The sequence below is a fragment of the Vicia villosa genome, linkage group LG1, assembly GCF_029867415.1.
Source record: "Vicia villosa cultivar HV-30 ecotype Madison, WI linkage group LG1, Vvil1.0, whole genome shotgun sequence".
NCBI classification, from domain to species: domain Eukaryota; kingdom Viridiplantae; phylum Streptophyta; class Magnoliopsida; order Fabales; family Fabaceae; genus Vicia; species Vicia villosa.
Window position 1 is genome coordinate 28,587,409 of NC_081180.1, and position 10,997 is coordinate 28,598,405.

Consider the following 10,997-nt stretch of genomic DNA (forward strand, 5'->3'; position numbering starts at 1 on the left):
TCGTTCAAATAAGACGGAGACTTGGCCGGATCCTTTTGTTTCAAGAATGGCGGAGTTTGAAGAAATGATGAGCCAAGAGCGCGAGCAAAATAGAGAGCGGTCGAAGAATGAGCCTATTTTGGACTTAGGATCCACCGATTGGTTCAGTAAATTTTAGTTTGTTCCGGATCGTTTTTTGTATGTATTGTTGTTTATCATGTAAAATCGGACCGATTCAATACATGTATAATATAATTATGTTTTATGACTTGCTTGTCTAATTTATGGTTAATGTCAATTCCATATGTTCAATTTAGACAACACACTAAGCAATCAACAAAATACAAAATTTATGTCTGTTTCTGCATAATTCGGAAATGAACTTCCGAAATATGCTAGTCTGCCTCCTATTTTCGGAAGTTCATTTCCGAAATGTCCCCTGAGGCAGGATAAGGTTTGTTAGGCCATCAATGCTCCAATAAGTCTATAAATACACACTCTTCTTCATCCTCTCCACACCACAAAACACAAATGACACAAACCTACCCCCACCTAGCATTCGTCTACTTTGAAACCGGCTACCCGATGCCGTTCCAATTTCGCTTCTCGCGCGACACGCCGTTTGCGGAATTGATACCGTCGCTCAACACGCTTTTGCGCTATCCCGAGAATCGAAAGGTTGTCAAGCTCGAGTACCGCTCGCCATCGCTTAACGACGAGGGAGGCATTAAGTTCACACCTTTTGAGATCAAGAACGACGAAGATTTGACGGTTTTGTGCACAACGTTCGACCGATTTTCTTCGAAGGGCCCGATCGAGTTGGACGCGAAACTTCAAAGATCGGCGGACGATGTTATCAAAATGTTGACTCATCCCCACCTACCTGTGATCAACAATATGTAACTTTAATTATATGTAATATTATCGTTGTAATCTTCACCCGATTAAATAAAGCGAATTGTTGTTGCTTTTCATTTTCTTCTGTCAAGACATATTTTCGGAAGTTCATTTCCGAATTCCCCAAGGGGGGTGCGTCCGGAGATGAACTTCCGAAACACCACATTTTCTGAAAAAGTAACTTTATTTCGGAGATGCATCTCCAAAATCAATATTTTTTATTAAAAAAAACACGTTTTCGGAGATGCATTTCCGAAAACACCTTTCGGAAATGAACTTCCGAAACAAGGGGTATTGTGGTAAATTCACCAGGGGGTGGGCAAGAAGGTTGGGAGGTGGGTGAAGAAATTTTCTTTGAGAATTGATAGAGGTAATTGGATTGGGAGAAAACTTATATATAATTTTTTAGGTGTGGTTCTTACTATTTTTTAATGAAAATATGATAAGTACTCCCTCCGTATATAGACCAGATACATTAATTATTCAATGAATCTAAAAAGTGATTTTCTCTTATAATTTGGGACTGAGGGAGTATACTTAAATACCATTTAGACAGTGAAAATAGAATGAAATTGTATATGCGTAGAAAAAAATTATACACTTATCATATTTTCATTGAAAAATCGTAAAAACCACACCTAAAAAATTGTATCTAAATTATATCCTTTGTATTAATGGTTTTGTCGAATCTTGTGGCAGAGCTTCTAATTTATTGGCCAAACTTCTGGCTATTTGAAGAGGTCTACAATTGAGTTGGGAGCTTAGTTATAGATCTATCATCATCAAATCTGATCTCGGACAACTTTGAACTTAATTACCGACACTGCATAGAATGACTTTCATCCACATGCAACTTTATTCTTTCTCATTAGAAAGTTCATTTTCTTCCTTAAACAAATCTTTAATATTTTTTAAAATTTTATATTTAGTAAAAAACTAAAATAGAAAGATAAAAGCAATGTTTTAAAAATCAGACTAAATTGTTCGGTTCAATCGGGAACCGGAGGTGACTCCGATCTAGCCATGCTTGTAAAACCGCATGTGGGTTAAAACCGGAATAAAATTGAAAAAATCGAATTGAATCGCTCAAAACCATTCGAACCAAAGTATCGGAACCCGTTTTACAAAACCGTCTGATTCAAAGAAATGATTGTCATTGTTCAATTTTAATATTTTTTTAATAAAAAATTAAAAATGATTAATATGTTAGCATTAATATTTAAAACGTTTTTCCTTTACAAATTAAATTTATAATAGATTTTTAAAACATCTATTTTATTAATTTGCGAACATATGATTATGTGACATATCCATAAAATTTAGCTTTATATTATTAACTTATTTAATAAATTGTTCGACCGTAGATTTAATCGGTTGAACCAAATAAACATTAAATCAAAAATTTATCGTTTCGATCTCCCGTCCGATTTTTAAAATATTGGATAAAAGCTAAAAGAAAAAAAATCCGAAGATAAAAGCTTTAACTCTTTTATTTGATTCAAAAAAGAATAATCTCTTTTTAAAATGTTCAAAAACAAAAAACCAATAAAATTAAACACACATTTACTTCTTTTTTTTCATCCGTTAACGACATTTGTCATAACAAGTAATTTAGGTTGATTTTTAGCAGAAATCACAAAAGCAAAAACCTTATCGTTACTGATTTCTATTTCTAAGTCATGATTGAATTTGCAGGTACAATTCTCAATGCGAGACACGAATTTATGATTCTTTCTTATTTACCGCTAATTATCGTCAACGTTGCTGGAGCAAACAACCTCGGAGGATTCGCACGTTAAAAACATGTTTTGGACATGGACCTCTGCTCTAAAGATCACTCTTTTTCTTCTCCTTGTTTCTTGTGTTATTGCTGCTATCTTGATTCTCCCAATTCAAAAGGTTCGTTTTTTTGTACAATTTCTGTTCTGGGTCATCAATTAGGGTAGGTGCAATTTCTCTTCAATTGATTAATTTACGTATTCGTTTGAATCACATTTGGATTTTCATTCATGAAAAATCGTCTCATTTTTGGTATGCAGATTCTGAATGATTTCTTGATATGGGTTGATCATGATCTTGGGGCATGGGGTCCCCTTGCTCTGTAAGTCAAAGCTGTTGTATTTTGTTCAATCTCATAGCTGTTAATGTTTGGTCATTAATGTGGATTCAATTTATGAACTCAATTACTCATATTTGTTGTGTTATTTTCAGGGCAATTGCTTACATTCCTTTGACTATATTGGCAGTTCCGGCCTCTGTACTTACCGTAAGCATTTCTTGAAAACTTTGCAAAAAACTTTTGACCTGTCTGCATCAGTGTTGTTAAATGGCTGACATGGTGCTGCCGTGGCTGAATGGCATGTTAGGTTTTTGACGACAGCGATAGGCAATTTATGAAGGGATGCCATAGGCCGCAACAGTGTTTATATAGCGGTTTTTTGGCCTTCCTGCATTTTTCCTGTCATCTGCCATTCACAACACTGGTCTGCGTGATAGGTATATTCTTTGGTTAGTTAGCGAGTTAGCTAGTTAGTTTTAGAGTTAGGCTGCGATGTACTAGTATATAAATAAGGGGAAGGAACTCACCAAACATTAAGAGGATGGGATTAGAGAGAATATACTTTTTCATTTGGAGACAGTGAAAAGAGCTTTGGGCATAGGGAGGTTTGCAGAATATCTGAGATCCTCCATCACTTGTTAAGTGATTCATCTGGGAAATTAATTATGTTTACTATATAAACTTCATACTTTTTATTCAGCTTGGCGGTGGTTATCTATTTGGCCTTCCAATTGGCATTATTGCTGACTCTATTGGTGCAACCCTCGGTGCGGTAGCTGCATTTCTTCTTGGTGGAACAGTAAGTTTTGCATTAATTTATAGCTCTGAATTGAAACAGTCCCAATCTTCTAACTAGTTTCTATTGAATATTCATCTATGAAGCACAAACTCCGACACAGACACGTCAACACTGCTAATATAAAAAACATGAACATAAGACACTGACGGATATATGTGGGGTTTTGGGTTCGCCGCACGGGTAAATATCAACCGCTATTGGAGGGTTTTCCGCTATGACCCCACCACCAAGCGGCGGCTGGTATGGCGAGATTTTGGCTCTCCGCCATGGACCGCAATCTTCCATAGACAATTTGAATTAAGTCTTAGAATTGTGTGTTGGCCCTAACTCAGCCTTACAAAACTGACTTCAGTGACTTGTATGATGAAGATTGTCCCCTCTTATAAACACTTCACTTACCATATCTCTAATCAATGTGAGACTAAATCTACCCCTTCACACCCAACACCATAAATGTATGGGGGTTGCAATGAAGGCAATCTAAATGCTGTAATCAGGCGATTAGGGGCGGACCGCAATGAAGCAGAATTTCCAACATTGTGCAATATGTTTCATTACAAAAATAAACTAAAGCAGGATATGATAATCGTTCACTTTCATTTACCCATCTACTACCCTAAAAGTTAAACATGATATAATCAAATAGGGCCTGTTTGGATAAACGGGTTATTTGCAGCTTATAGCACACATGCTTATCAAAATAAGAGCTTATAAATAAGCTTACATAAGCTATTTTTACAACAAAAGATTAAATAAATTTATTTATTTCTAATATATGTTATTAGCTGTTTACCTAAGCTATCTTGAAGAACTTCTAAAGTACACTAAAAAAAAGTTTATGAAAAATGTGATAAGCTATAATAAGCCAATTCAAACAAGCCCTGTTTTAAATCCCTCATTGATCATCATTGCTTTGACACATCTTTATAATCCTCATAAATATTTGAGATGTGTTCAAGAATTGTCTAAGGTGTGTCGAAGCAAAAGTTTTTTTTTTTTGGGACACTTATCTAAGTTGTCAGACACATGTCGTATGGGTGTCAGATGCCTGATTCTAGAGATGGCCATGCTTCATATATATATATTCATTGATATAGGTTCCCTTGATTAGTACCAGATACTTTTTCTTCATGTACATGACTCTTTAAATCTTGTTTGCCTTCCAGTTGGGATGCATATTGGTCCATGTTTATAGCTAGTTGTTTCCTCTCAGGTTATTTATTCATATAATTGTCTCTATGTACAGATTGGGAAATCATTTGTTGTTGCTAAGTTGAAGGACTATCCACAATTTAAATCAGTGTCAATTGCAATCCAGAGATCTGGCTTTAAGGTTTGTAACTTTGTATAGTTAATATTATTTGCGGGTAGCAACTCTATCAAAAGTTTATGCTGTTAGGTGAAACTGAAAAGAAAAATAAATGGTTTTATCGCTTCTCTAAAATTAGGTAAAATGTTTTTATTGATAAATGGCAATTACTAATCATTGCTTAAGAAGGCTTGTTCTTAGAAATCCTTTTTCGTTTTGGTTTCTTTAACTAATATCTGACATTTTCTTCTCTTCAGATTGTGTTTCTGCTTCGGCTTGTTCCATTACTTCCGTTTAATATGTTAAATTACCTCCTATCTGTGACTCCTGTTTCATTATGGGAATACGCATTGGCGTCCTGGTTAGGAATGATGGTATCTTCTTCATCCTTGATTAATTATATATTGGGGTCTTAATCTAACAAAGTAACAATAAATTTCTGTTTTCATGCTTTGTAATATTCATAATTGTTGAGCACTAATAGGATTTATGTGTTATTATAGATCACGAGATGGCGTTTTAGTTACTGCAATTTCTTAATACCTCTAATGTTACTTTTGCAGCCAATAACAGTGTTTTAGTTACAGCAATTTCTTAATACCTCTAATGTTACTTTTGCAGCCAATAACGGTGGCACTTGTGTACGCTGGAACAACACTCAAAGATCTATCCGATGTGACGCAGGGTGGGGGAGAGTTATCAACGACTCGTTGGGTAAGAGACACCGTCCTTAATTACATAATAATGGGCAATTGTTAGGGTTAGGAAGTGTCGCATGTGGTCTATGGTGGGCTGATGCTTGAAAATCGTTAAAATCTTCAAAGATGGCAGACCTCTCCACCTTTAAGTAGAAGTTCAGGGTCTGCTAGGTACTTTCGGCTGAGACAGGGATCTGATAGGTGTTTATTCGCCAAAATCAACAGAAGAGTATTATAAATTGAGTTTTCGGGACACTAATATTTGTTTTTGTTATTTTTTGACAAACTGGTACTCATTGGGTCCCTGTCTCAGTAACGAGGACAAGTAATTCTTTGAGCTTCTACTTACGAGGACTTACATCAAGAGTTTCAAACCATTTTCAACCATTGATCTACCGTTGACCATATAAAACACTTTCTCACTCTAGAGGTCACCATATTGATGAGCCTTTTAAACATATCGTTTTCCGATGTAAATCTAAGATGCCATGGAGGGTGTTATCTTTTGATTATATTGACGGAATCAAATAGATGGGATTTATTCAATGTTAACTGGTATATCATACATTTCTCTCTTTTGGATGCAGGCTTTCATAATTTTGAGTCTAGTCATATCTGGTAAGTCACATTCTTTGCTTGCATAAATGTAAAATAAGATTAAGATACTGTTACAAAACTGTTTTTGTTTCTCTTTATGTTTTTAAACAAAAATCAACACCGATAACACTTGTAGTGATTCCGATTAGCCATGCTGAAGCGTTTATTTCATTAACTTGCAGTGGTTTTGATGATTTGTGTTACTAAAGTTGCCAAGTCTGCTTTAAATAATGCCTTGGCTGAATGCGGAGATGATGTGAGTGACACTACATCTAACTCAGAACAGCCCATTGTCACGGAACCTTTAGTAGATCTCAGTCAGCCTCTTGTTAATGAGGTAGATCAGAATCAAGAAAATCGACAACAGTAAACACGTAAACTACTGTGTAAATTCTTACTCCACCCCCACCTTCTAAAGGTTATTTATGTTTTTTTTTCTTACATAAAAAAAATGCTTAAGCAGTTGCTGCTAGTTGCTATTTATCTGTGATTTGTATTGTTCCAACATTAGAATTGGTTAATTATATATACAATCAAGATGAGGGCATTGTATATGTATAAGAGGAGAAAAGTTCATAGTATGAACTATTCCTGATTTTCTGTGTTGGTTTGTACTTTTTAATTTGGATTGTAGCTCTATGCTCGTTTTTTCCCCTCTCCTAATCGACGGTGGCTACTGCTTTCACGGTTGTTGTTCATAAAGCAAATCAAATGAAAATCGTTTTTAGGTCCCTTTTTTAATAATTGTATACGAAAATAAATAAATGGAAGAATGTAACTTGCAGCAACCAACATTAACAACCATATAGATTTTCTGTTGCAACCAACAGTCTTGGGCCATGCTTGTTGCTAGTTTCGCTGTCACACTTTCTGAGAAATGGTTAAGAGAATCAACGTAGTGCAACACGAGTAGTAAATGTTTGAGTATCTTTACTATTTGGTTAAAGTTTCGTTCCCAGATCGATGTATATGCCGATGATATCTTGATTTTGAACAGTTCAGCAGACAAAAAGTAAATAGTTTCTTATCATAGGGAATGTTTTTTATTCATGTTGGATTAAATCAAAAGCAACCCTCCTTGAGATAAAGGTGAGGCAACAACCCATGAGACTTCATCATGAACATTTGAACACCTAGTATTGGTGCTAATAGTTTCTTCTTTATTACCAAAATTACCAAAATGAAAAGCTATACACTACCAATTTTATAAAGTTCTGTCACAATAAACTTTTGCACTGTCTTCTTGTTGCTGAATCATGGGGTGCAAGGTACCCTACCAATTCCTTGATAGAAGGGCTAAATAGATTTCTGCAATTCTAAGGCTTCTAAAGTGCATCTCAGCACATACTTTTTCACTTTATTCCATGACAATAGCCTCATTGTAAGCTTCACAAGAAAGAATGAGACACCTTGGTTCACAAAAGAACTAAGCATATATTTCTAATGCAATGAGCACAAATAAGAAACATAAGAAGACACATTCACTCATGGGGAAAGTGCAATGTCTTAGCCTTCCATCTCTCGGTGGTTGCTTTGACGGCTGTCGCGACCAAGCACGAGGCTCGGGATACGGGACGAGGATATGGAACCTAAGTGATAAGCCAGTGGAGCTACAAATAAGGGTGGGATCAATACTGAAGAAGATTCATACATTGAAGCCAGGGTCTTCAAAGAGACTCAAATGTAAAAGCATATACAAGACATATGTTCCTAAGAGTGGAAGTGTTGGTGGAAGCTTGAAGAGTTTGTTGTATTCCTATGATGAAACTAGCCACCCTTATATTTGGATTCATGAGACAGGGTGTCATTCCTTGAAGATGGTTAAGCAGCAGTATATTAGCCTTGAGGATATGAGGGATTGTTCTGAGATCAAGATTTTCAGGGATCATCAAAGAGGTTCCATTTCAGTCCGGAAGAGAATGAGGCCTGATTTTTGCTCAACATGAATTTCAAACTATTTGTTTGTCATACGTTGGTTGGATAGAAACCTGGTTCTGGATATAGAATGGTATGACGAAAATTGATTTTAGTAGTTAATCTCTCTTAAAGAGATAAAGTTTGATTGTTGTTGTTTGTTATGAGTTGGAAGTGATATTTCTATTTCTTTATTTTCATTTTTATTTCTCATTATGAGTTCTATATTGTGGTAACACAGTTCTTTTTCTATGTCTAAATTTTCTTTTATTTCTATAAATTTTCTGTAATTTAAGTGTAAAAACAAGGTCGTGGGGAGAACATGTAAATTATATTAGAATTATTACTGAAACATTAAGAAGCCACAAACATAACCAAATCTGAACATGCAAAGATATCAGAGTTCTAAAGTTGAAAAAATATTTTTTCTATTTAGTACAATGAGTGAAACAAATAGTCCAAAGGTGAATTTGATAAATTTTGAAATCCTTGTACTTGTCAAGAGCATGATGAGGAGAGGCACTTCTCTGTTTATTTTTGCTGGTCCATGTTGCATCAAAGGGGGCTGGCCAAAGAAAACGGACCCACCTTCTTTCAAGTAAGAAGGATGTAAAACAAACCTTCATAAACTCTCTTTGCTTTCACCATTCGTAATAATGTAACTTATTACAAGTTACAACTATTTCATATTTAATCTATGAAGCGCCGACACGCCAGTCAGAAGGCGTGTCGCCGCGTCGGACACGTGTCAGACACGGATACTCGTACGACACGCGTACGACACGTATCTGACACGTTTTTGCAGTGTCCAACAGAAAAAAATAATTTAATTGCAGCGGTTACGGATACGACACCTTGTTTCAAATAAAGGACACACCTAACTTGGAAAATTTTAGATTTTTTTTTATAAAAAAAAAAAACCCAACTCAATAATTATCATATTTTCATTTATAAAAATAATAGAGTTTTTTTACTTTTCATATTTAGCTTCTCCACTATAAAAATAACACATGATTCTTTTTTTTTTCTTATTCTACGATTTATAGGATAGTTTTATTAATATGGAGTGACTGATATGATTTGTATTATTTTGTTTTGGTGGATTTATGTTTTATTTTTGTTGATTAAAAATACTAAGTTTAAATATATATAAATTTTGGTTCTTGTTTTAAACTCTTTATAAATTGTGCTCATACATTTGATTATTATATTATTATATAAAATATATATAGCCGTGTCCGTGTCCTATGTTTTCTATATTAGCGGGGTCCTCGTGCCCGTATCTGTGTCGTGTCCCGTGTCCGTGTCCGAGTCCGGGCTTCATAGTATTTAATTTATTAAAACTAAAATTATATCTATACAACCAAGTTTCAGTTTTAGTTTAACTTTTCATGCTATCTTAGAACGAGATAGGGCTGGAATGTGTTGCGGTGGAAGGACTCTGTTGAAGAAGAGGGAGTTTGTTTATCTGGAAGTAGTTTTAGACTATTTTTTAGGTGGAAGGACTATGTTGAAGAAGGGGGAGTTTGTTTATCTGAAAGTAGTTTTAGACTATTTTTTATATAAAATGAGAGTATGACACACTTACACATGAATTTGATACACTTGAGGTGTATTTAAAAATGAATTTCTAAATTTCAAGAGCATTTTAAAATTTTCACAAGAATGCGAGAGTAACACTTAGGATGAAAAAGTAACCTCAAAACTAAATACTCAAACATATTATACCCTAATTACAAGTGTGGGTCAGGTAGACAAAAAAAATTGAGAAGAATGTAACCTTGTGAGAAAAGCAAACAAAAATAGAATGGCCATTGTGCTTCCCACCCTAGTGGTGAAGAACCACCTTATAGAAACTCGAAAATGCCCTATCAATTCTGAAAACACATTTTCGAACGCACTTATTTCAAACTAAAACACGTTCTAATTGAAACACACCCCTATTTTCTCAAAAACTAGTCAGGAAATGTATCTCCGAACTCAATCCTACAATGAGATTTCGTTATTTTAACAACTTAGTGACAATTACATATTGCCTATATCACAATAGACATCACCAGAGTGAACAGCTAATTCAAAAAAGGAAGTTGAATCTTGGTCGAATAAATTTTAGGATAGGATGGAAGAATTCGTCAAGTTGAGCGAGATTGAAAGAGAGTCAAATATGCAAAAATCAGAGACAGAACCTAAAGGGAGATCGCGATTTAAAACGCATTGGAAAACAAAAATTTCCCCTTTAGTTGAACCATACGAAAAATGCATGAACAGTGATAGAACGATTACCTCTTCCAGTGATTAGCACCTTTGATGCATATTCGAAGGAATGATCACGAGCGTTGAATTAAGAATAACACAGAGGAATGATCACGAGCGTTGAATTAAGAATAACACATATACTTAATCCACACGAACAGAGTGCCTTCAATCTCATTGCTAGCTGCTACGAATGAAGACTTTGAGAGAGAGAGAGAGAGAGAGAGAGAGAGAGAGAGAGAGAGAGAGAGAGAGAGAGAGATATTACAGCCAGGGTTTCACAAACCGAATTTCATCAAGTGTAAAAGCTTCTACACAAAAGTTTTATTTATAAAACCACTTGCATGTGCTGCAAGTCAAAAGTCCACTTAAGTGCACCTTACCTTATGGTGTACAATATTTCTCTTAATCGCACAATATCTTACTGTATTTTGGAAAAATAACCAAGAAGGTAATTCAAAGTCAAGGGAGTTAAAAATGGTTGAAGGTGGT

At 35.1% G+C, this 10,997-nt stretch overlaps 2 protein-coding genes across 3 annotated transcripts; both read left to right on the top strand.

Annotated features, from left to right (window-relative positions):
- Positions 1–2,389: 2,389 nt before the first annotated feature.
- Positions 2,390–6,933, top strand: LOC131632621 (uncharacterized). 2 transcript variants are annotated; one of them, XM_058903377.1, is made up of 10 exons: positions 2,390–2,491; positions 2,572–2,775; positions 2,916–2,977; positions 3,088–3,142; positions 3,636–3,734; positions 4,981–5,067; positions 5,301–5,417; positions 5,665–5,757; positions 6,329–6,359; positions 6,521–6,933. In XM_058903377.1, exons 2-10 carry the CDS (start codon positions 2,680–2,682, stop codon positions 6,706–6,708), a joined length of 828 nt encoding a protein of 275 aa, XP_058759360.1. In that variant the 5' UTR covers positions 2,390–2,491; positions 2,572–2,679; the 3' UTR covers positions 6,709–6,933. The 2 variants fall into 2 exon arrangements, with proteins under 2 accessions (XP_058759360.1, XP_058759354.1); XM_058903371.1 differs by lacking the exon at positions 2,390–2,491 and having other exon boundaries at positions 2,498–2,775.
- A 229-nt stretch (positions 6,934–7,162) lies between these two features.
- LOC131632636 (uncharacterized) lies at positions 7,163–8,585 on the top strand. The gene has a single exon (XM_058903383.1). It carries the CDS (start codon positions 7,787–7,789, stop codon positions 8,282–8,284), a length of 498 nt encoding a protein of 165 aa, XP_058759366.1. The 5' UTR covers positions 7,163–7,786; the 3' UTR covers positions 8,285–8,585.
- The last annotated feature ends 2,412 nt before the right edge of the window (positions 8,586–10,997 follow it).

What these genes read in the sequence shown, in the direction of transcription:
- LOC131632621 (XM_058903377.1), top strand. Translation starts at nt 2,680, where the DNA reads ATGTTTTGGACATGGACCTCTGCTCTAAAGATCACTCTTTTTCTTCTC. An exon ending in TGATTCTCCCAATTCAAAAG is followed by an intron (nt 2,776 to 2,915) that starts GTTCGTTTTTTT and finishes TTTGGTATGCAG; the next exon opens with ATTCTGAATGATTTCTTGAT. An exon ending in TTCCGGCCTCTGTACTTACC is followed by an intron (nt 3,143 to 3,635) that starts GTAAGCATTTCT and finishes CTTTTTATTCAG; the next exon opens with CTTGGCGGTGGTTATCTATT.
- LOC131632636 (XM_058903383.1), top strand. Translation starts at nt 7,787, where the DNA reads ATGAGCACAAATAAGAAACATAAGAAGACACATTCACTCATGGGGAAA.